Consider the following 24,918-nt stretch of genomic DNA (forward strand, 5'->3'; position numbering starts at 1 on the left):
GTGCCGGGTGCGCCTGCGCAGTAGGCGGCAGCGGCGGAGGCAGGGGGAGGTGGAGGCCGTGGAGCGGCAGCGGCGGGTCCCGGGACTGAGGCAGCAGCGGGGCCGGCGGCGGGCGGAAGCTGAGGTGACGAAGGCAGCGGCGGCGGCGGCCGTTCCCCTCACGGTGGCGGAGACCAAGGCGGCGGCGGCGGACGGGGAGCGGCCCGGCCCCGGCCCCCTGCTCGTTGGCTGTGGCAGGGCCGCCGTGGGGCCGGCCCGGCTCCCGCCCCCCGCGGCTCCCCCTCCGGCTCCTCCTCCGGGGAGACGCCGGGGGCCCGGCCCGGCCCGCACTCAGAGCGCTGCTTCTGCTGCCGCCGCCGGAGTCGGAGGCGGTGGCGGCGCCATGGGCGGCCTGTCCTCTGGGGGGGATGTGGAGCCGGGACTGCCGGTCGAGGTGCGCGGCTCCAACGGGGCCTTCTACAAGGTGAGGCAGCGCGCCGACCCTGGACACCCTCTTTGGCCCCCTCCCCGCAGCCGGAACTGGGAAGAGTGGGGCGGGATCAAGCTCCTGTAGCTGACCCTTAGAACCTTCGACCCACGCTCCCACCCTCAGCCCTCCTGGGCAGATCGCTGTGAGTTAGCCCTCTTCCTCTTATTTTTGACCCCTCTATTACACCTGTTTTTACCTCCAGTTCCGAGAAAATGGACATCAGGTCATTATTGTGCTTGGATCGGCGCTCCTTGCCCCCCATGATAAACCTCTTTACCCAGCTTCTAATTGACTTTCTTGCTTCCTAGTGAACGACATACCTTAGCCCTTAATCACATCTTCCCTTCAGTCTAAGCACATGGAGAATTTTCTTTCTTCTCCCACATGAACCCCTTGGGAAGGTCCTCTGTCCCATATTGGATCCTTTAATCTTCCTCGAGGAGTCTTCTGTCTACTGGCTGTGGAACATTCACCCCACTTTCATCTTATATCCCCGTTCCCAGCCGAAGGAGAAACGGTCAAAATCCATTTATGACATTTGGCATCTTTAGTCTCAGGTTATATCAGTCGAGTTGCCTCCCAGCCAACCATAAAGTGGATTCTTTTTACAAGTCTGTCATCCGTCACACCTTTATTCCAAGCCCAGCTGATCTGCCATTCTACTCAGGGATGGATCGTATTTGGTATTTCACTTTGACCTCAGTTACATTTGGATCATTCATATAGTTTTTCATCTTGAAAGCATAATAAGCTTCTTATTCATATCTCTTAAAAGGACTCTCACCAAGATTCCTTAGGTTTCTATCTCAAGGATTTTCACTTCTGGAAGTCCTTTGGTCAACTCTCCCAGTTTCTGATCTGTCAATATTTTCTGGAAGGAGACAGGGACTATCTTTTTTCAAAAGAACCTTGGTTATTTCAGTTTTTCTCTTGCCCAGGATTTTTTTTTTTTTTTAAATCCTTTTACTACCATCATTTTCTAGGTCACTTGCCCCCCCCCCCCCAACACACACCCATTTAGATTTAAGTCAGAGAAAGACCCTGGCCTTTTCTTTTTCCTCTCTGTCTGGGAGTGGGACCTAGGGCCTTGTGCATGCTAGTCAAGCACTTTACCTTGGAGCTACATCCCAACCCTTTAATTTTTGAGACAGCTTATCTCCAAGTTGTTCAGGCTGACTGTGAACTTGAGATTCTCCTGCATCAGCCTCTCCAGTAGCTGGGATTATAGGTGTGTGCCACCACTCCTGGTAGAGAGAAAACTTCTTGCCTCTCAGGAATTTTTTCTTTGTGTGACTGATGGAATTCTGAACTTTTTTTGGATTTTATGCCTAGAATTGTCCCAGACTTTCTGATTCCTGTTTCATTTTTTTTTCATTTCACCCTGGGAGGCCAGAGAAAAGATACTGCTCATAATGTCAGATATGAGGAGGAGGGCCCCCTTTCCTTCAGTTCCCTCAGGTCATTTTCTCTCAATAGATCTTTCTACCTTCTCATGCCCTTGGAAGAATTTCTCTGACTCTGTGAAATCATGGAAGGCTTAGCTGAAAGGGTTTGTATGTGCCCCTCACTGCAGTTGATAAGTTCATTTTTGTCTTTTTTTTTTTTTAAGCTCACTTTAAATTCCTACCATTTTTATCTTTCCTTGCCAGATTTCTTTTTTTCTTTTTTTGTGGTGCTGGGGATTGAACCCAGGGTCTTGGGTATGGAAGGCAAGCACTCTACTGACTGAGCTATATCCCTAGCCCCCAGATTTCTTTATATGCAAGTCTTTGCCTTTTTATCCTAAAATTCTCTATTCCTGTATAATCCCCAGGAATCACCTTATTTTGTCTAGCTGAAGGACATTCTCAGCTGATCTCTTTTCTCATTTTCTGCATACTTTCCTAACTCTTGGGACTTTTTCTTCTATCCTGCCTACCTCCATAACATTTCTGTTTTCTTTGGCAAAAAGTCTCTTAATTCCTTCTGGTTCTAATAGAACACATTTATCTCATATCCTGTCCCCCCAACTTGTTTTACTTTGTTGAAATAACCTTCCTCATAAAATATTAGCCCTTTTTCCCATAGTGTCTTGTCCTTCATTTGGATCCTTCTCACCTACAAATTCTCACTTTCAAGAAGAGCAGTTCTCAAATTGAGTCTAAGATCAAGATTTTTTTTTTTTTTTTTCCTAGAGGTATAGGAACCTTGCACAGCTAGGCAAGATTGGTATCTAGTTCAGGCTGGCAAGGGACACATTTCCTGTTCCATATAGGAGTATCCTACAGAAAGTATCTCTGAATCTTTCCCTTTTCTCCTGTGGGCTATGGGAATGATAGACTTGAGTGAAGAAGGGACAGAATAGGGTTTAGTTGGAGTTGAGCCTAAAGCTAGATAATGTAGGTTTTGTGTTCTGACTACCTTAGCATTTTCTGCTCCATGACTGAGTTAAAAACAAATCTCTAAATTCAGACTAATCCTTTTTCAACTCTCAGTGCCATATAGATACTTATCCATTCTGACCTTGCTACTGATTTAATATTCATGACTCAGCAAACCTTGGTGTGGTCAAGCAGTGTTTACATTGCTTCTAGAACTATAAATTTTGTGGAGGTCCTTTTTCCTCTTTGAGAATTGAGTCCTATTTTAATTTTCTTCCAGGACAGATGGCAGATCTGAGATCTAAGTTATTTTGTAACTATCCCACCAATCCTTCCTTTTCTGTTAGAATGTAATTTTTTTTTTCTTTTAAGTGTACACTTCAAAATGAACTATCTATTCACCTCCTAGGACACAGTTATCCTACTTTCTAGACCTTGCCTAGATATTCTAATTCTTATTCATTTTTTTTTTTAAGAGAGAGAGAGAGAGAGAATTTTTAATATTTATTTATTTTTTCTTAGTTCTTGGCGGACACAACATCTTTGTTGGTATGTGGTGCTGAGGATCGAACCCGGGCCGCACGCATGCCAGGCGAGCGCGCTACCGCTTGAGCCACATCCCCAGCCCCTTATTCATTCTTTTTTTTCTTTTTCTCCTTGGAAGTGCTTGGGATTGAACCTGTAACCCATCCATGCTAGACAAGCATGCTACCACTGAAGTATACTTGAAGCCCTCATTTCCTCTTTTTTTTTTTTAAATTGGCACTACGAATTGAACCCAGGTGTGCTTTTTCACTGAGCTACATTTCCAGCTCTTTTTAGTTTTTGAGACAGTCTCACTAAGTTGCTTAGGACCATGTGAAGTTGCTCAGGCTGGCTTTGAACTTGGCGATCCTCCTGCCTCAGCCTCTCAAGTTGCTGGGATTATAGGTATGTGCCAGTGTACCCAGCCCTCATTCCTTTCTTAATGAATGGGGCATCATCAAATTCGGACTTTTCTCCTAGAAGTCCTTTTTTTTTTGATAGGTCAGGACTAGAATATAGGGTGAAGGTGGGGACTGATTTCGTATTTTTTGATTTGAGAAACAAATACCTAGAAACCTAGAACATTTTTTTCTCTGCCTACCTGGCGCTAGACCCCAGAAGACAAAAACCAGTATATAGTACGGCCACTGAATCAAGTCATCCTCTGGATCTGGATGGTTTTCTAACAGATTTTGCTCCTGCCCTTATTTGCTTATTTTCCCAGTGAGCATAGAGTGAGCAGGACTTGGAGCTCATTTTCTCCCACTGGTATCCTCAAAGGAAAACAAAAACAAAAACCATTATCAAGGCTAATGGGTAGAATTAAAGAGCAGAGATAGGATTGGAGGATATTTGAAGGAAAAAAGACCTTGAAAGTATAAGGGTGAGTGACATTTATTTTGAACTGCTCAACGATGTGAGGGCTGACCCCATTCTGAGTTTTTAGCATTTCGCTTTGGAAATCGTGGTGAAAAAAATATATATAATACTGTTAACCCTGTGAGCCAACTCCAACATGGTAGAGGAGAATTGGATTAAAGGTAATGGCATAGTGCAAATCTCTTCATAAAAGAGGCAGGCAGGTGATTCTCCTCTGTCTCCTTTCCATTTCCTTTTGTCTCATCCCTAAAATGTTTTGGAATAGGTTACTCTTATCTTGATAACCTATTATGAAGACTTGGAGGTAGACATTTTGGGTAAAGAATCTGACAAGAGTCAGGTTGACATATTTCTAGAAATTTAGACAAACCCTAATAAAGAGGATAAGAGAGCTGGGTGCAGTGGCATACACCTGTAATCCCAGTGACTCAGGATGTAACTCAGGTAAAGAGTCCCTGGGTTAATCCCTAGTACCAAAAAAAATGACTGGAGATGTAGCTCAGTGGTGAAGGGCCCCTGGGTTTAATTCCCAGTACAAAAATAAAGGGGGTGGGGGTGTGGGAAGAATTATCTCAGAAGTAAGCACATGCTTAACATGTGCAATGCCCTGGGTTCAATTCTCAGCACCACAAAGACAAAATGAAAAAGGGGTAGGAATAAGATATTAGTGGTTGTGGGAAGAAGGCACTTAGGAAGTAACTAAGGAAAGTATTCAGAAGGGAAAAATAACCCAGGAAGATAGTAAGGAGTTAGAGTCCCTTAGAAGACTTTTGTAGAGAGTGGTAGGAGTGACCCAGCAGCTTGGGAGGCTGAGACAGGAGGATCTTGAGTTAAGAGCCAGCTTCAGCAATAGCAAGGTGCTAATCAACTCAAGTGAGACCCTGTTTCTAAATGAAATACAAAATAGGCTGGGGATGTGGCTCAGTGGTCAAGTGCCCCTGAGATTAAAAATTTGGTTTAGAAAGAGACCCAGAGGGGCTGGGGATGTGGCTCAAGCGGTAGCGTGCTCACCTGGCATGCGAGCGGCCCGGGTTCGATCCTCAGCACCACATACAAAGATGTTGTCTCCGCCCAAAACTAACTAAATAAATATTTAAAAATTCTCTCTCTCTCTCTCTTAAAAAAAAGAGACCCAGAAGTAGTAATAACTACATGCCTTGGATAGTAGTAAGACTTTATAATAGTTTTTTTTTTAAGTATTTTTTTTGAGAGAGAGAGAGAATTTTTAATATTTATTTTTAGTTTTCGGTGGACACAATATCTTTGTTTGTATGTGGTGCTGAGGATCAAACCCGGGCCGCACGCATGCCAGGCGAGCTCGCCACCGCTTGAGCCACATCCCCAGCCCAGTAGTAAGGCTTTAAGAAAGAACTGGGCTCCATAATAAGTTCCTGTCCCTAAAAAAAGAAAGGTGGCTTGTATCAAGAATGAAATTTAAGCTGAGTATGGTAGTGCTACTCCTGTAGTTTTGGCAATTTGGGAGGCTGAGGCAGGAGGATTGCAAGTTTGAGGGTAGCCTCCACAATTTAGCAAGGTCCTATTGCAAAAAATGGCTGGGGATGTTCCTCAATAATAGAGCACACTGGGTTTAACCTTTAGAACTGCTATAAATAAAGGGCTGGGAATGTGACTGTGGTAGTGTGCTTACCTAGCGTGTGTGAGGCCATGGGTTCAATCCCCCAGTACCTCCCAATAAAAAGTTCACCAACTGAGTGGTTTCATATCATTCTATATTAATTTTTTTGACAAAAATGAAAAAGTTTATAGGGAAGGTAGTCTTTTCAACAAATGGTTCTGGAACAATTGGATACCTATAGGTAAAAACTAAAGTTTGATCAATTCTCATTTCAGTACAAAATTTAGCTCAAAACAGATTATAGATCTAAATATAAAACAAAAAACTATATAGATTCCAGAGAAGACATAGAAAACCTGTGTGGTCTTGGATTAAGCAGATTTCTAGAATGAAACCAGAAGTATAGTTAATAAAAGAATAAACTCAAATTGAATTTTGTCAAAATTAGAAATCCCTAATTTTGAATGTGTGAAAAAATAGGGAAGGCAGAAAAATTAGGTTTGGGGTTAAACAGGTAGTTTAGGATTTAGGAGGCTGAATATATCCTCTTCAGTGAGGACCGAAAGAGATGGACCAACTACCTGATAATCTCTTTTTCTTTTTTTTTTTTTAATTTTAAATATATTTTTGTTGTAGATGAGCACAATACCTTTATTTATTTTTATGTGGTACTGAGGATTAAACCCAGTGCCTCATAACTGTGAGGCAAGCGCTCTACCCCTGAGCCACAACCCCAGCCCCAATCCCTTTTTCTTTTATTAGTGACTTTAAGATGGGGTCTTCTATAGATTTTATTTTCAAATTCAGCAATCATTCTATCATTAAAAAGTCATGTCTTTTAAATCCTAATTTTTTCTTCTGTAAAATTATATTCCTTACTTTGAACTACTCCAGTGTTCTTTTTATACTCCAAGGACCCTGGGCATCAAGAACACCAAGTGTGCTGAGGTCTCTTGCTGTAGGGGAGAGCTGGACCCTTCTCTCAGCAGATCCTGATGTCCTCTAGGTGTTCCAGGATAGCCTTATACTGTCTCATGGGATATTCTTAGCCTTGCTGTTGTTGGTATTTTAATTGAACTCTGGCAGGCTGTTCAGCACAACAGGAGGAAGACACAGATAGGGAGGCCCCTGTCAGAGCCAGAGTAGACCACCAGTTTGCAGACTGTTCTGTTGCAGGTGGTACTTCCTCTTCTACTTAGTTTGCATCCTGTTTTATATCTGTATTTTGCCACAGATATCTCTTTCCATGCCAATATCATTTTTTTCTCTAACATACCATTCTCTTCCTAGTACAGCCTTTCTGACCCTGTTTTTAGACTGCTTGTGGCCCCGCCTAAAACTTTAGTTTAAGGGTTTCAAGTGTCTCTGTTCCCCTGATGGCTAAAGTGGTGGTGAAATGTCATTTTATGTTTTGTACATTAAAAAAAAAAAATTCTTTCCAGGGCTTTGTGAAGGATGTCCATGAAGACTCCGTCACCATCTTCTTTGAAAACAAGTAAGACCTTGGGAATAGAGAACCCAGCATACTAGGTCCTAGAAGAAGAGTGGAGAAGAGGGGGCGGCTGAGTCTTATGAGGCATATAATAGGTAGGGAAGAGCCAAAGATTTTTGTGGGTAACATATGGATCCCAGGAGAAGAAAGGGCTGAATATTGGTGATATTGGGGACATTTGCTAGATATTAGCAAGAAGTGGAAGATGGCATCACAATGAAGCAAGGCCTGGAGTTTAGCTTCAATTTTCTAGGGAAGGTGGAAGTCACCCAGCTGAGGCAGTAACCCCTTCCTAAAGAAATGGGTGACCACATCAGTTTGAATAGCTTTCATAACACTATTTCTCTTACAGTTGGCAGAGTGAAAGACAGATTCCTTTTGGGGATGTTCGGCTACCACCGCCAGCTGACTATAATAAGGAGATCACAGAAGGGGATGAAGTGGAGGTAAGGGCAGGGAAGAAAAGAAGAACATCACTTTTATTCTCACAATCCTAGGCTCTTCTCTAGTTATTTGGTGCTCTTTTCTCCAGCTCAGCTACCACATCCAGCCATATAGCCTTTGGGGAAGTGATCAGCCAAAATCAGGGAGCTCCCCAGGTTCAGGGGATTAACTTTTCTTCCATTTGTGATAATAGCATCTAAAATCCACTGCTGTTAGATGTGGTAGTATGTGGTAGTATGCTGTTAGGTGTGGTAGTGTAGCCTGTAGTCCTAGCAACTTGGGAAGCTGATGGAAGAGTATTGCTTGAGGATTGCTTAGTCTAGGAGTTCAGGGCCAGAATTGGCAGCATAATCAAGACCCCATCTCTAAAAATTATTAGTAATAATAATAAATAAAAAGTCTAGTGCTGTCTGATTTTTAGTTAGTAATCTCTTCCTTTGATTTACTTTATCCTTGGTTTAGGATGCATCCCAAGTATATTAATGCTTATTCCATTCTTGATGTTTGGGGTGGTCTTCAATGTCTCTTTGATTTCCAACTCCTTCAGGTTTATTCTCGAGCCAATGAACAGGAACCTTGTGGCTGGTGGCTGGCCCGTGTGCGGATGATGAAGGGAGATGTGAGTGATTGTAAAGTTTGGAGAACTTTTTGAACAAATGTTTTATTCATTCATGGATAGGTAGCAGATAGATGTTCAGGCCATCTGCAACTTCTTTCTTTCCATCTTACCAGTTTTATGTCATTGAATATGCTGCCTGTGATGCCACCTACAATGAGATTGTCACCCTGGAGCGACTTCGGCCAGTTAATCCCAATCCCCTTGCAACCAAAGGCAGCTTCTTCAAGGTTACCATGGCTGTGCCTGAAGATCTGAGAGAGGCGTGAGTATCAGGGAGGTCAGGAATGGAAGACCTTTGCAGCCCTAATGTCTGTCCTTATTTCTCCCAGGCCCATTCCCATTATTCAGTCTTATCTATTGTTTCCCTGGCCCTCTATAGTTCATTTGGTTCATGTTATTTCCTTGGCCCTCTATAGTTCATGTCCCTTTCATTTCCCATCCCTGTTTTTTAACTATGGTCTCTTCTCTCTCTGCTTTTTGTCCCCTGAACCTTTTATTGTACTCTATTCTGAATACTTTACTCTTTCTTGCAGCTGTTCCAATGAAAATGTCCATAAAGAATTCAAGAAAGCACTGGGAGCTAATTGCATCTTTCTCAACATCACAAATAGTGAACTCTTTATTCTGGTGAGTTTATTCTGCATGAATTTCATGTAAACCCTTTCAACAATTTTCTCTTTTTCCTTTTTAGCCTCTTTGGAGAAAGGGAGAAGCCAAATTGTGCTTATATTTATTTGTTAGAAAAATTTATTGCTTCTAACCCTATAGGCACCAAGGCATCAGTAGCCTTAGTTTTCCTTGTGTATAACCCTACTTCCCCCCGCCCCCCACCCCCTGTGTGCTGGGGAACCAACCCAGGGCCTTTTATATATTGGGCACACTCTACCATTGAGCTAGAACTAGAGTTCGGGACTCTATCTTGGATATTTGGATTTTCAAAAATAAGACTGTGTTAGTCAGGTATGGTGGCACATATCTGTAATTCCAGCAGCTTGGAAGGCTGAGATAGCAGGATTGTAAGTTTGAGGGCAGCCCGGGCAACTTAGTGAAACCCTGTTTCAGAGTAAATAAAAAGGTTGGGGATATAGCTCAGTGATAAAGCACCCCTGGGTTTACTCCCCAGTACCAAAGGAAAAAAAAAAAAAGAGAGAGAAAGAGAAAAAAAAAAAAAGAAAGAAAAAGAGACTGTATATCTTTTATTATATACTTGCTCCTTGCTTTTTGTCTACAACTAACCCCCTTAGGTACCCAGATAGTTGGTTCTTGTGAGACTAACGTTAGATTTTCCTCTTGCCTACGTTTATTTCTTCTGACCTTTTCCAGGGACTCAGGCATTCTGATTTCTAGCTACTGGCATTTTCCCAGTGTATATACACAGCTTTAATGACTTCACATTGGTTTCTTCCCAGTCAACCACAGAAGCCCCTGTGAAGCGGGCATCTCTGCTGGGTGATATGCATTTCCGAAGCCTGCGCACCAAACTGCTACTTATGTCCCGAAATGAAGAAGCTACCAAGCACCTAGAGGTAAGTTCTGATCCCCTAATGTTATTTTCCCCTTCCTTTCCTGCCCCATTATTGTCTCTTGCTCTTGTGTTTATGGAACAAAAAGGCTAAAGCTGTTCCTGACTGTTAAACCTGAATCAGCTATTTTATCTCATACTCCTTCAGATGTTAGAGCTCCATCATGTTGTGGTACAGTTATTTTCAAATGTTTTTTTAAGGTAGGAAGTCCAATGATGAAGTGAAATTTTACTTGAAATGCAGTCAGATAAACACTGTCTAATAAAAGTGCAAAGAGGGTACTGGGCTCAGTGACACAGGCCTATAATTCAGCAATCTGAGAGGCTTAGGCAGGAGGATCGCAAGTACAAGGCCATCCTGGTCAACTTAATGAGACCCTATCTCAAAATATTAAATACATAAAGGGCTGGAGATGTAACTCAGTGGTAAAGTGTTAAAGTGTCCCTGAGTTGAATCCCTAGTACCACCAAAAAAAAAAAAAAAAAAAAAGAATCAAAGAAAGAAAGGAGAAAGAAGGGACTGGCTGGGATTGTGGCTCAGCGGTAGAGCGCTTGCCTAGCATGGGCGGGACCCGGGTTCGATCCTCAGCACTACATAAAAAAGGCATTGTGTTGTGTCCATCTACACCTAAAAAAATAAATATTTAAAAAAAAAAAAAGAAAGAAAGGAGGAAGAAATCCTGATTCTTACCTCTAGCAGTGCCCCCAGATTGCCTCTAATCCAAACTGCCTTGTGAGATCTTTGTGGGATATCTGTGAGAACCACTTGGACACTGGGAACACTGCTAGACTTGGAATCCTATCTTGCTTTGTCAAATAAAGCGTCCTTTGGAAAATCATTTGATTTCAACAAGCTTTCTCTTTTTCATCTATGATAGTGAAATAGTTAGAAAAGAATATTTGTACAAATTTATTTGGTTGGGGTGTTTTGTGGCACTGGGATCCACAAGTGCTCTGGAGATACATATCCAGGCCCTCTATAGATTCTGTTTGTTTGTTTGTTTATTGGTACCAGGGACTGAACTGAGGGACACTTGACCACTGAGCCACATCCTGATCCCTATTTTATTTTATTTAGAGACAGGGTCTCACTGAGTTGCTTACCCCCTCACTTTTGCTAAGGCTGACTTTGAACTTGAGATCCTCCTATTTCAGCCTCCTAAGCCACTGGGATTACATGTGTGCATCACCGCTCCCCACTTCTCTATAGATTTTTAAGTTCTGAAATCCTGTAATCATCAGGTTTCCTTTTCCTAGGTATTATGCCGTCTAAATGGTAGAGCGTTTGTGTGTATGTGTGTACATGTACATTTGTTTTCATTTTTCAAGTGAACTGATCCTTTGGGAGGCTTTTCTGTGAACCTGTGCAAATTTTGGATTATGACAATCTTTCACTTTCCAGGAATGCTTCTGAGGGCACTGCCAGTATAAAATTCACCATTATTGTCAGATGATACAAACTTTCTGTTCTGGTTTCCAGTGTGCAGGTTTCCTGGTCATGAAAAGGTAGACTGTTCAGCTCTTCAGGACTTGGCTATATTGATCTGTATAGTAACTTAAATAAAGCTTAGTTAGGCATAGGTCCAAAGTGTGAAAAATAGGGACATGGGGCTGGGGTTGTGGCTCAGCAGTAGAGCTCTTGCATAGCACGCATGAGGCACTGGGTTAGATCCTCAGCGCCACATAATAAAATAAAGATTGTTGTGTACACCTACAACTAAAACAAATATTTTTTTTAAAAAAAGGAAAAAGAAAAATAGGGACATGTCCTTCTTTTTAAGATATCTTGCCTTTTGTTTGTTGTTATTTCATTTTAAAATTATTTAAAATTCTAACTATACCCAGCTACTCAGGAGGCTGAGGCAGGAGGCTAGCTTGAGTGTAGGAGTTGGTGGCCAGCCTCGTCGACATAGCAAGAAACTATTTTTTAAAAAATACATACATGCACAGATATTAACTATGACATATAAGAACTAATACAACAAATGCCTTTATTCCTTAAAGCAGATTATTTTTGGTGCTGGGGATCAAACTTGGGACCCCAAGCATGCTAATCATGTGCTACCACTGAGCTACACCCCCAACGCAGTTTAAGAAATAAAATCCTTCTCTATCTTCTCTAGAAGATATTAGTAAGTCATGGATCTTCTCCTCTTCCTCCAAAACTTAGTAAAATTTTGAACACCCCACGAAGTGTCTTGTCCCAGTTCTCTCTTGTGCCTATTGTGCTCCTTGCAATAATTCCACCCTGTCCATCTTAGAAGTAAGAAATGGTGTATTGTGATCTTTCAGTGGCCCGGTCAGTTGTTTTCACTACTAGGTGCATTCTACCTTGACTCAACTTTTCCAGAAAACTTTTGAACCTTTCTTATTTTCTTGACCCTGAACCCAGGGATCCCTCTAAAGGCTGGTTGAGAAATAAAGTAGAACTGTGGTATTCCATAGGCTCATTTTCTGCTTTTCTTAACCCCTTTTTACTCAACTTGTTGAATTTTGGGAAGAATGGTTATTTGTTTGGCTAAGGTAAGAATTTCTTACACTTGTCGGTACCTTGGGAAAAGAACTTTCACATCAACCTTGTCTGATGCTCTTGGTAGTCTTGAGAATGAGGTAGGGTCAGTTGCAATCACTTAGCAGGTGACAGACCAGAGGCACAATGTGTATTTTGTTCAGGATCACACAACCCTATTGATAGTGTTAAAGCCAAATCCAGAACTTTGGTGACTCCAGCCCATACTCTGCCCTTATTACACCATCCTCCTCCTCCCTACCCCATTGGTATTTACAAGTTTCTACATTTTGTACAAAGGTCTTAGTGGAGAGCAGACTCCAGGGTGGTTCTGGCTTTCTTATTTAAGTTACGCAGGCACATTAGACAGGTATTCTGAGATTCTACCACCATGATTTTTTTTGGTACTGGGGATTGAACCCCGGGCGTTTAACCACTGAGCAACAACTCCAGCCCCTTTTAAAAAATATTTTATTTAGAGACTTTTTATTTTATTTAGGTTCTTACTAAGTTGTTTAGGGCTTCTAAGTTGCTGAGGCTGGTTTTGAACTCAAGATCATCCTATCTCAGCATCCTGAGCTGCTGGGATTACAGGTGTGCACCACTGCACCTGACTCACCACCATGATTCTTACAATGTCTTTTCTTCTCAGACAAGCAAGCAGTTGGCAGCAGCGTTCCAGGAGGAATTTACGGTGCGAGAGGACCTGATGGGTCTGGCAATTGGGACTCATGGTGCCAATATCCAGCAGGCCCGAAAAGTACCTGGGGTGACGGCCATTGAGTTGGGTGAAGAGACTTGCACTTTTCGCATCTATGGGGAGGTTAGCAAAAGATCTCTATCTTCAGGATCTTAGGTTATAGAGGGAAGGGAGGCTAACAAGCAAACCTGAGTTGTGGTGCACTTTTTCCTTGCCTTTGGTGGTAGCCAGTTTCCCCAAAATCATTGGAGATAATTGTTAGAGATCCAGGTCCTTGGTTTTAGTAACATCTCTCTACTTTTCTTCCATAGACTCCTGAGGCATGCCGACAGGCCCGAAGCTACCTGGAGTTTTCTGAGGACTCTGTGCAAGTGCCCAGGAACCTGGTTGGTGAGTTTGGGTATATGTGTAGAAGAGAATAGAATAGAAAGCATAGAAAGCTGGTGCAGCTTTCTATGGGGGTGTTGCTGAGTTGCAGAGTACTTGCCTAGCATGTATGAGGCCCTGGGTTCAATCACAGTGTGGTGGTGGGGAGAAAGTTGAGTGCAGTGACACCTACTTGGGAAGGTGAGGGGGCTGATCGCTTGAGCCATGAAGTTTGAAACCAGCCAGGTTATTAATAGAGTGATTCCCAGTCTCAAGGGGGGAAAAAAAGCATTAGGGGCCCAGATATGGGATTCTCATAAGTGTTTATTTCCTTTAAAAGGAAAAAAGAAAACAGAAAAAGGCCTAATTACTCCTTTACCCTTTCAGGCAAAGTGATTGGAAAGAATGGGAAAGTGATCCAGGAGATTGTGGATAAATCTGGTGTGGTGAGGGTTCGTGTGGAAGGTGATAATGACAAGAAGAACCCCAGAGAGGAGGTATGTGCAACTAGGCCTAGAGATTGGTTTCCAGAAGTAGGAGGGATTATTTTTTGAGGGTTTGTTATTTGCAGAGGGTGGAACACAAATTTTTGTTTACCCCTAGTGGAATTTGATCTCATTGGGTGGGCTCCCCTGGGAGACCAGGTGGGGTTAATATTTGTGTTCTGCTCTCCTTTCTGATTCATCTTTCCTTTTCTCTGCTCTCCAGGGAATGGTTCCCTTCATATTTGTTGGCACCCGAGAGAATATTAGCAATGCCCAGGCTCTGCTGGAGTATCACCTCTCCTACCTGCAGGTAGTCATGCTGAAAGCCCAGGAAAGGAGGAGATTGCGTACAGCAAGGGGCAGGGAAGGAGTTCTGAAGGATAAGCTTCAGAATTGGGGTTCCCCGTCTGTCATTTTTCATTCTTAGTACTGGGGATTTAACCTAGGACTATTCTACCACTGAGACACATCCCAAGCCTTTTATAAATTTTTCATTCTGAGACAGGGTCTCACTAGGTTGCTCAGCTGGCCTTGAACTTGGTGATCCTCCTGCTTGGCCTCCCATGTTGCTGGGATTATAGTCATGTGCCACCATATCCAGCTTCCAGCCTTTTTTATTATTTATTTAAGTACTGGGGATTGATCCCAGGGCACTGTGATCCTAGTCCTTTTTATTTTTTATTTTGACACAGAGTTTTGCTAAGCTCTTGAGACTGACCTTGAACTTGCAATCTTCCTTTCTCAGCCTTCCCAGTTGCTGGGATTACAGGCATGTGTCACTGTCTACAAAGACCCAGTTTGTCTTTGTAGAACAAGAACCATTGGTGGAAATTTTGACTGTGGGGTTAGATTCCCAAATTTTCCTTATTCAGCCAGTATCTTCTTTCTCTTTGCATTCCTGAGAGCTTAGCTATGTAGGAGAAGCATGAAAAAAGGGAATTGTCCACTGATCTGTTTCCTTCTTCCATTTCATCTTCCATCTTCTTCCCAATCAGGAGGTGGAGCAGCTTCGCTTGGAGAGGTTGCAAATTGATGAACAGCTTCGCCAGATTGGGCTGGGCTTTCGCCCTCCTGGGAGTGGACGGGGCGGCAGCAGTGATAAGGCTGGCTATACCACTGACGAGAGCTCCTCCTCCTCTTTGCATACAACAAGAACCTATGGTGGCAGCTATGGGGGCCGGGGCAGAGGCCGCAGGACCGGGGGTCCTGCCTATGGTAAGGCACATGTGGGTCCAGTGGGGAGAGGCAGTGGGCTGGGTAGAAACTTGGAGAAAGTCATGATAAGAGATGATTGGCTGGGGGGCTTGTGTGAGAGAGGAAGAACTGGATCTTGGGGTGGGATGAATGGCCCTGAATAGATGTCACTGTGTTCTTCAGGCCCCAGCTCAGATCCTTCCACAGCTTCTGAAACTGAATCAGAGAAGAGAGAGGAGCCCAGCCGAGCTGGGCCTAGTGACCGGGATCCCCCAACCCGGGGGGAAGAAAGCCGGAGGCGGCCAATTGGGGGCCGGGGTAGGGGACCCCCACCTGCTCCCCGGCCCACCTCAAGATACAACTCTTCATCTATTAGCTCAGGTACCACAGGGTTGGTGTCATGAATGTGGGCCAAAAGGAAAGACAAATTATACCTGACTCCTCATTCCTTTCCTTTCTCTGACCAGTGCTGAAAGATCCAGATAGTAATCCTTACAGCCTACTGGACACATCAGAACCAGAGCCCCCGGTTGATTCAGAGCCTGGGGAACCACCCCCAGCAAGTGCCAGGCGTCGCCGCTCCCGTCGCCGCCGCACTGACGAGGACAGGACTGTCATGGATGGAGGCTTGGAGTCTGATGGGCCCAACATGACAGAGAATGGCCTGGGTGAGGGGCCTGAGAAGTCAGAGATGGGGTGGAATGAGGGATGGGAGAATGGTTGTATGATTTGTTCTCCTGTACCCCCAGAAGAAGAATCAAGACCCCAACGTCGTAATCGCAGCCGTCGCCGCCGCAACCGTGGTAACCGGACTGATGGGTCTATTAGTGGAGACCGCCAGCCAGGTCAGCAGGCACTGCAGGCCAGTAGCCCTCCTAGAGCATAGAATGGGCACATCCTACCCTGTGTGAAGATCAGGGTTGGGTTTAGTGGGAATCCTGGGGTTGAATACCCAAGTTCCTTCTGAAACTTGACCTTCTGCCTTTCCCAGTGACTGTGGCTGACTATATCTCAAGAGCAGAATCCCAGAGCCGCCAGCGGCCACCATTGGAACGCGCTAAACCCTCAGAGGATTCTCTTTCAGGACAGAAGGTAGGCAAGCCAGATGCAGCTTACCCCCACTCTTTTATTCTAGAGCAGGGGACACACAAAATTTCCCCCCCAAAAATCTCTTTATGAATTTCTGAGGTGTCTGTGTCTGATGGAGTTTAGGCTGCATTGAGAATAGTGCAGAGTTGGAACAGAACAGAGAGAAAAGTATGGCTTGTGATGAGTGAAAAGAGTGAAGATGGGGAACCAGCCCCTGGTGTGTGGAGGGCTTAGTGTGAGGGGATGCCTATACCTGGACTTCTACTGACCATCTGCTTTCCTTTCTGTTCATTTTCTTCCCTACTTCCCCCTCAGGGTGACTCTGTCAGCAAGCTTCCTAAGGGCCCCTCAGAGAATGGGGAGCTCTCTGCCCCCCTGGAGTTGGGTAGTTTGGTGAATGGGGTTTCATAAAACCTCCAGCCTGCATCCCTCCCTTCTCCATCTCGCTTGCTGCCCACCACCATGGCCCTCACTGGCCCAACTGACCTGCGCTGGAGCTGCTCTTATCTAGGGGGGAGGGGGGTGGCACAGCAGCTTGGGTCCCCCCCAACCTCCAGGAGCTAGTGGAGGGGTGTGTAACAGGGTCATACCCCCTCCCTCTTGTCCACCCTACCCCCAGGGTGAGGGGAGCCTCCCCTTCCTCATCAGACTGGATGTGCCTTTATCCTCTAATGCCCCAACCTCTGAACACCCCCATTCTCCGCCTGTTGGTGGGGGTGCTCCTTGACCCACCCAGATTTGACATTTCAGGGGGCTCCCCTGCTATCCCTCCTCCCATCCTGTACCCCCATTTCTGGGGCCTCATCACTGTGGAAGACGGGGATAGTAAGGGTATCTGTGGGTGGGAGGCATGGGGAAGGTTTTGGAGTAGAACCAGGGGTATGTATGAAGGGGGGGTGACAAGGTCCCCCAGAGGGAGGGGGGACCAACCTTGTCTGGTGGATGAGAAGGCGTATTTATTTTTCACTGTACAGTATTTAAAAAGAGAATAAAAAAAAATCCAAACGGCTCTGTCTCCTATGTGTTCCTTGTCCAGAGTTTGGGTTCATTTGATTCTCTAGTACAGACCTGTCTTGGTCCCTGGCTCTTATTCTCTATTCCTTTACAGTTGGTTTCTCATTCCAATTTCTAGCATTCCTAAATTCCCCAGCCCCAAGGTACCCTCCTGGTCCAAGCGGGTGGCTCAGGGTGCTGCTCCCTTCCCCCCTGATAGCTGGTAAAGGGAGTTGGGCCACTCCTGGGTCCTGAGTCACAGTGCAGGCTAGGCAGGGCTGTTCTGCTCAGAGCTGGAGCTGTTCCTGTTCCTGCTAGGAGCTGAGAGCCAGGGTAGGCTGCTTAATCCGATTACCTGAGGCCCAGGGCATGGGCTGGGCGCTAGGCAGAGTGGGGAGCCTCTGGAACTCAGGGGTGCAACCCTCCTTGCTAGCTGGTCTTTTGCACTGGCTCCAGCGGGCATACCTCTCAGCTCTTGGGAGCTATCCCGGGTTTCCTTCCCACCCCCAACTTCAACTGGTTTTGAGGATAAAACTTGCTGTAATTCAGTAGCAGTGAAGAAATCTGGGGGCTGGAAATGGGAGGGCTTGAGTTTTCTCACCTGGAGAAAAGAGTTGAATCATCACCCAAGCACCTGCTGGAATGACTCAGGAAACAAAAATGGCCTACCTCCCTTTGACTGCCTGACTTTCTTGCCCCAGGGGCAGGTCAGGGTTTGAGGAGAAATAGGCATCAGAAAAGGGATTTGGGTGGGGAGTGGGACTTCCCAAGTTTCTCTAAGCATAACTCTGACCCTGAGGGTTTCTGATGCCCAGAGCACTTGACCCCATTGTGGAAATGAATTGACTTCAAATTGTCAGTGCTTAAAAAGGGAGGGGAGGTGATTTGTAGCACTGGGGCTGGAAGGCCTGACATCTAGGCCTTGGGTGGGGAGTGGGGTGTGGTGCCCAGAGGGTAGGTATTGGAGCTGGGAAGAAAAGGACACCTGGGTTTGCCTAATGGAGGGGGATGTTGGTACGGCCTCTGGGAGGGATTGGGGAGGAGTCAGCTTTAAAAGCTGATCCTGAACCTGGCCTGGGAGACATACGGCTGAGTGCTGGTGGGATAGGTGTGCACCACCTCGGCCTCCTGTGTCTGGTAGCTGACAACTACAGAGCAAAGGTTTACTACCTCCACCCTATTACCGGACCTTCATTGCAGAGGGTAAGGGAAAAGGAACTGGGAGGTGGGGGACTTGGAAGCAAAAAGGAAAGTAGAGCAATTCTCCAGTATAAGGGTGCCAAAACCAGTGGATTGTGTGCTTGATTCCCGAAAGTGTGCCAACTTGGGAGCAAAAGCTCCATTTCCAGGACTTCGGAGTGGGGAGTAATATCTGTCTCGTTAAAGGACTCGAGTTTCTTCATCACGACTTAGGATAGAGAAGACACTTCCATTTAAGGGTCTTACCTTTATTTTGAGAGGGCATTCAAGACACCCTCTCAAGGTTTCCCCTGAACCCATGGCACTGCCCTGCTCTTCACAGGCCCAGGCCTGGAGCCTGGAGCCTCCCGCATGCAAGACCTCTACCATCTCTGCTACCTCCTCGTCCTCGGGACCTCAGGAGCGAGAGGGTGCCAAGAGTCCTTTGGTGTCCGCGAGTCTTCCTTTGGAGAAGGTGAAGCGGCCCATGAATGCGTTCATGGTGTGGAGCTCCGCTCAGCGCCGCCAGATGGCGCAGCAGAACCCCAAGATGCACAACTCTGAGATTTCCAAGCGCCTGGGTGCACAGTGGAAGCTGCTGGGTGAGGACGAGAAGCGGCCCTTCGTAGAGGAGGCCAAGCGGCTGCGCGCCAGACACCTGCGTGACTACCCCGACTATAAATACCGACCTCGGCGGAAAACCAAAAGTTCTAGCTCTGGCAATGCCCACTTCAGCCCTGGAGGCAGTGGCCTGGCCTGTGGGGTCCCACTCTGGGGGCCGGGTTACACAGCCACCCAAGGGAGCAGAGGCTTTGGGTACCAGCCCCCCAACTACTCAACAGCCTACCTGACTGGCAACTACAGGTAAGTGCCTGGGAAGTGGGTTGAAGAGCCTTGCAAACCCCTCTTAGGGCCTGGGTCGGGGCAAATGCCAGAGGGCTCTACTGGAGGAGGCGGTTATCCCAGCAAAGGCCACTCCCCTTAGAAGGCTGTGTGTCTCCTGTGAGTAAAGTGTGGGTGGGAGCGTCCTGGTGGCTGGAGTTTTTGCTGGGGGCCTTATCCATGTCGCCTTGGAGGTGGTGGTGGCTTTGCAGGGGCAAGTGACAGACCTTTGAATGTGTTGGTGTTATCATTATCAGAATGCCCCATTTCCCCCTGCTTCTGGCCGGTATGTGACCCGGCTTCCTCTCCCAGCCCCCAGGGCAAGGAGAGGCCAAACCTAACCTGCCGCTTCCTGGCCTGCTGCCCCAAAAAAGGAAAACAGCCACACAGCACGCAAACCAGCTTGTGAGCATGCCCCAACAGGGCTGCACTGCTCTATAAGCCATCCTAGGTTCTGGTTCCATGCCTGCTGAACCCAGAGTGGCTGAATGGGTGGCAAGCTCTACCTCTATCTGCTCACAACTGGTCAGACTAGTCCCCACATAAGAGTTAGAGACACTGCCCAGACCCTCCAACCAGGGAAGCAAACTCTAATCCCTGCCCCCCATTTCTCTTTACAGCTCTCCCCATTGTAGACCGGAGACCCCCTCGCCGAGTTCTCTCCCACAGAGTGACCCTAGGCTCCAGGGGGAGCTGCTACCTCCCTATAGCCCCTACCTACCCCCAGGTTCTCCCACTCCATACAATCCTGGTGCCATGCCCCTGACCCACCTGTAACCCCATGGACACACACCTCCCATAAGGGCTGCATTCTCCTTTCCTCCAATCCAGAACAATCCCCTACCCACAGGCTGTAAACCTTTTCCTGGGTTGGACTACAGTTCAGAGATTTGCAGTTGTCCCAGAAAGCAGAAGCAAAACCACACTTAACACAGTTTTGTATGATTAAACGACTTCTCTGTCTTTATTGTTCCATTTGTGCTCCTCTCACTACAGCAGGAACCAGTGCCATCTCCACTCCCTTCCGCCTGGACCTGCCAGAGCAGGAACCTCCTCACCCCACCCTGGGGCCCTGCCTGAGTCATTCTGTCCCCCTTCCCCCAACCCAGCACTGGGGTCTAAGAGGTAGTCCAAGCCAGGCTGGGGGAGGGAAAAGGCCCAGCCACAAGCCCCCAGTTCCCTTCATCCCACTGTTCAGGTTCTGTCCTCTAGGGCCAGAAGGGAAGAGGGTTGGTGGGAGGGCAGGGCGAGACATTTGCCCCATAAGGAAACAGCTAGAAACTGTTGCTAAAGAAACAATCTCAGCCAATTAAAAAGATGACTGAATAGCACATGTACAAGATTTGGAATGGTACTTTAATATCAAAATGTCAGCATGAGAGACTACCACTGTCCTCTTTTTTCTAAAGATCTGGTTCCCACTACCTGTTTTCACCGAAAACAGACTCTGGCTCAGGAAGTTGCAACTGCAAAGGAATGGAAAATGATTAAAAGTCACATCAACAGACTAGCTCACATGGGGAGAACCCTGAGGTTGGGTGGATGGGTAGAAACACAAAATGACTCCCAACTCAAACAGCTGGCTCGACCCTATTCCTCCTTTTTCTTCTTGTGGGGAGGTTTTGCGTTCCAGTAGAAGAGGACCTGGGCAGCAATGAGGCCATTGCAGAGAGAGGAGATCACAAAGATTCCAGCCATGAGAAGGTCTCCGGTTTCCTGGTTGTAAAGGACAGAGAAGGCCACCCTTCAGCATAAATCAAGAAAGGTTCCCCTAAGGACAAAAGCCTCAGGGGGCAACATAAGTCTTCAATGGAGAAGGGTAGATAAGGTTAGAGTGCCCTCTGGAGGGCAGAAAGTGCACTTACCTGAATGGAAGTGAATATTCGGGCCAGGGAACCCCCAAACAGTAGAAAGACTGTGATGGCTGAGAGCTGGCCTGTGTGCCCATTGTGGTAGTTGGTGGCTGCCTGGAGCAGCTAAGGGAGGTAGTCAAGACTGTTGGTTCTGTCACCTGAACTATTTCCCATTTTCCTGTCACTGATTTCTCCATTCCCCTCAGTGTGACACCCCACATTTCTACTCTGCCCTTAACCTGCCACCTGCCTGCCAAGGCCTTATTCCCAGTACCCACCTTTCCCACCACCACAGCAGGTACATTGGAAGCCTGGAGCAGGGTAATCACTACCAAGGGTGTGAGTGGTGACATCAGGACCAGCAGGACCAGTGCATAACAGGCTAGGAAAGCTACTCCTGGGGGTGGAGGAAACAAGGAGTCATCATCGACCTCTGTACATCCTTCAGTTTCCCCAGGCTTATAACCAGTAGGGTTCCCAAGAGTTGCAGCCTATTCCTGGCAAATTCCCAGCACCTTTCACAGTCTGTCCTCTGTAGTGCATGATCAGGAAGCAGATGGTGATCGTCTGGAGCATCAGGAACAGGGCTTCACCCCAAGAGCTGCAGAGTCAAGAGTTGGGAGGAAGAAAGGAGGGCCTAGAAAGAGGCAGGGAAGACCTCCATGGCCCATCCATCTAGGGACACAATTCTCTGATTACTTTGTCCTCTACAATCCCATCTCATTTGGAATCCTGGGCAGTCTTGTGATGCTCACTTTTCTCTCATCACCTCCGTGGGTGATAACTAGATTTTTGGAAGGATTTCAGCCTTTCTACCCCTTTGCCTTCCTCATCTTAACTCCCACTAGAGCTGTGGGCAATTACCCTTGGGGATGAATGATGGACCCCTCACCTGAAGGGGAAGTTGTTGGTGATGCTGTAGACCATGGTCCCAGTCAGTGCCACTAGCTCCAGCATTACTGACTGGAGACTCAGCCCTTCTGCACTCTTGGCTCTCAGGATTTTAAATACCTGGGGCAGCTTTACTGAGGAAAGGATGAGAAGGGCAGAGTTGAAAAGCCTCCACCCCTTGGTAGCATGATACAACAGCTACAGAATGGACTGGGAAGCACAGTTAACCCCACTTACAGTTAGGGGAACCATGCAGTTTATGACCTTTCAGCACCTCCACCCCAACCTTGACAGCAGTTATGATACATACCAAGAAGTGACCCAGCCACAATGGCCAGCCCAAGGCCTTTGCTGAGAAGAATTTTGAGGCAGGGAACTGAGAAAAGAAAAAAAAGATGCAGAGAAGTCCTCTAGAACTCAAGTCCAAGGAGTGCTCCAGTGGGCTGTCTCCTTCCCCACCCCTCACCTTCACATATCCACAAAAATAAGTTTGATCTGGAATTGAGGAGGCAAACAAAAAAGGCAAAGGATTGGAAAATGCTCCAAACCATTTCCTATTTGGACTAGGAACTTTCCAAAACAGCTTCTACCATAACACCTTCCCTCCCACCAGTTTTTCATTCTCTTTCTACAAATTAACAGCTAAACTCCTCAGCTTGATTTCCAAGGATCTCCATTGCTTCTCTCTCTAAAGGCAGGTCTCTATACCCATTCTTCAAGATCTTTATTTTATGTGGTGCTGAGGATCAAACCCAGTGCCTCATACATGCTAGGAACCTCAGCCCTCTATACCCATTTTTAGTGTAGTTGGACAGAATACCTTTATTTTATTTATTTTTATGTGGGGCTGAGGATAGAACCCAGGGCCTCCCATGTGCTAGGTGAGCACTCTCCACTGAGCAACAACTCCGGCCCCATATACCCACTTATTCTAGAACCCTGATTATTCCTGACCACCCTTCCTAGGCCTAATTTTATGCCCTAGCTATACACAACTTCTCTAGCACTGAAGTCTTCCCCCAGGAGCTTGGTCCAGCAGGATTCATTCTTTTGGTGCGGGGATTGAACCCAGGGGCCCTTAGCTACTGAGTCACATCCCACAACCTCTTTTAAGATATTTTATTTAGAGTTAGGGCTCGCTAAATTGCTGAGGCTGGCTTGGAACTCGCGATCTTCCTGCCTCAGCCTCCCCAGTCGCTGGAATTACAATCTGATAATGAGTGCACTTAGCAAAATGTCCTGCAAGCATAGGGAGGTTCCATGAACTGACAGGAGCAGATTTAGAAAGCTTCCCAGAAGGGAAGGCTGAAAGGAGAGTAACTGGGGTGCCAGGAGCCTTTGGGTGCTGAAGACCTGATTCATCATAAGCTTTGAATTGAGTTAACCCTGCCAACGACCTAATAAAGTCTTAAGTTATTTGGTCACATTTTTATTTTGTTTTGTAAAACGAAAGTCTTCTCATCTTTCCTTGTCGCTAAAGCACAAGCTTCATAAAGTACTTATGGAGATTCTCCCGATTGCCCAAATATGCGCCTTCCCTCCACAGAATCCCAGACACTTCCGCCCCTTTCAGAAGCGCCTTCCGCCCAACTCGCAGTGGCAGGAGCTACCGCCTTCACTTAGTCTCCAGTCAGGGTCCCACCTACGGGTTGAGGTCGATCGAGCAAGACTTTCACTGGAGGCCGAATAAAACTCACCATGAAGCAAGTCCCATTGGACGAAAAGCTGATCGTAGCATTCCTCGGGTAAAAAAATCGGCACCAGCACTCGCTTGAGTGGTCCGTCTGCCTCTGCCGCCATGTTGGAAAACCAGCTTCCGCCAGTCTCCGTAGCCCGCCATTATACAGTGCGCATGCGTGCTCAGGCACTCCGCCTCCACGAAGCTGCACCGCCCCCTATTCCCGGCTCTTTCTCACGGCTTCAGCTTCAGCCGCGTAAAATAGGGCTAGTTCAAAGACCACGTTTTGGAGTGTTTTAAAGCGTGCGGAACCTATACGCCTGCGCAGTTAGACCTTCCGTGTCTTTGTTTACGCTTCCAATTTGGAAGCAAGATTCATCACCGCCCCCCCCCCCCCGCCGCAGACGCCATCTTGTCTTCTCCCTGCCAACTTTATATTGTCCAAAGTTAACAGGAAAGGAATGATTCTCCAAAATGGCGTTGGGCGGGGCGCTATACCTTTATATTCCCCTTTCTCTTTAGATCTCTACAGGCAATGGCGCCGGCAAGAGCAGGCCAGTCGGAGCCCCATGTTTCTCCGTCTTGTGGGCCGGGTCCCAGGGACCGCTGGGTCCGGAACAATAAAGAGGAAGGACCATGGGGGCGAGGGGCGGGGGAAGAGCCTAGTTGGGAGAGGGCAGCCCCTGAACCACCACGCGCGGCTCTGAGGTGGCAGCCTTCAGGAAACCTAGCAAGGGACCTCCTTTGGGGATGGTCCGAGGGTGCACTATGTGCTGGGCAAGGATTTCAGCAAGAATGATTGGATCCAGCATCTGTCTGGGAAAAGCGTATATTGGGACTACCCTTGCAGGGGCCCTGCTCTCTGCTACCCAGCACCCGGACGCTGGTTGATGCAGTTCTTTGCTTACCTACCCCTGGACACAATGACAGGGAATTTTTTCTTACGAACCACTTGTACTGCTTTGGAAGTGAAATTACAGTCACTTACGCGTTGCTTTGGCTATCTGCTGTACCTGTAATGAGGACCAGGAATAAGGCTGCCAGGATGGATGGCTCCACTGGGTTGTAGGCAAGGGTGGGCCAGTGGCCCCAGAATGGAGGAAGTAGTCTGGCAGATTGAATAACTGCTATGCCAGACTTGGAGAGATGAACCCATGGGCGGGGCATTTGATCACATTTCATCCCTTCTCACCAGCTTTTTTTGGCTCCTTGC

At 46.7% G+C, this 24,918-nt stretch overlaps 3 protein-coding genes across 4 annotated transcripts; 2 read left to right on the plus strand and 1 right to left on the minus strand.

The window, feature by feature from the left end:
• Fxr2 (FMR1 autosomal homolog 2) lies at positions 1 to 17,231 on the plus strand. The gene is made up of 17 exons (XM_026390536.2): positions 1 to 463; positions 7,252 to 7,304; positions 7,654 to 7,747; positions 8,293 to 8,364; positions 8,478 to 8,626; positions 8,898 to 8,991; positions 9,774 to 9,890; positions 13,048 to 13,218; positions 13,407 to 13,485; positions 13,849 to 13,958; positions 14,170 to 14,256; positions 14,942 to 15,161; positions 15,324 to 15,521; positions 15,608 to 15,808; positions 15,890 to 15,985; positions 16,132 to 16,232; positions 16,545 to 17,231. Exons 1-17 carry the CDS (start codon positions 383 to 385, stop codon positions 16,638 to 16,640), a joined length of 2,019 nt encoding a protein of 672 aa, XP_026246321.1. The 5' UTR covers positions 1 to 382; the 3' UTR covers positions 16,641 to 17,231.
• Positions 17,232 to 18,720: 1,489 nt separating this feature from the next.
• On the plus strand, positions 18,721 to 20,066 carry Sox15 (SRY-box transcription factor 15). The gene is made up of 2 exons (XM_026390620.1): positions 18,721 to 19,265; positions 19,904 to 20,066. The coding sequence occupies exons 1-2, from the start codon at positions 18,721 to 18,723 to the stop codon at positions 20,058 to 20,060; spliced, it is 702 nt and encodes a 233-aa protein (XP_026246405.1). The 3' UTR covers positions 20,061 to 20,066.
• A 601-nt stretch (positions 20,067 to 20,667) lies between these two features.
• Mpdu1 (mannose-P-dolichol utilization defect 1) lies at positions 20,668 to 24,836 on the minus strand. 2 transcript variants are annotated; one of them, XM_026390619.2, is made up of 8 exons: positions 23,725 to 24,835; positions 22,338 to 22,403; positions 22,029 to 22,161; positions 21,652 to 21,737; positions 21,415 to 21,533; positions 21,149 to 21,259; positions 20,855 to 20,999; positions 20,668 to 20,749 (listed from the first exon to the last, which is right to left on the minus strand). In XM_026390619.2, exons 1-7 carry the CDS (start codon positions 23,825 to 23,827, stop codon positions 20,874 to 20,876), a joined length of 744 nt encoding a protein of 247 aa, XP_026246404.1. In that variant the 5' UTR covers positions 23,828 to 24,835; the 3' UTR covers positions 20,668 to 20,749; positions 20,855 to 20,873. The 2 variants fall into 2 exon arrangements, with proteins under 2 accessions (XP_026246404.1, XP_026246402.1); XM_026390617.2 differs by lacking the exon at positions 20,668 to 20,749 and having other exon boundaries at positions 20,866 to 20,999; positions 21,149 to 21,533; positions 23,725 to 24,836.
• Positions 24,837 to 24,918: the final 82 nt, after the last annotated feature.

This window comes from Urocitellus parryii, chromosome 7 (assembly GCF_045843805.1).
Source record: "Urocitellus parryii isolate mUroPar1 chromosome 7, mUroPar1.hap1, whole genome shotgun sequence".
NCBI classification, from domain to species: Eukaryota; Metazoa; Chordata; class Mammalia; order Rodentia; family Sciuridae; genus Urocitellus; species Urocitellus parryii.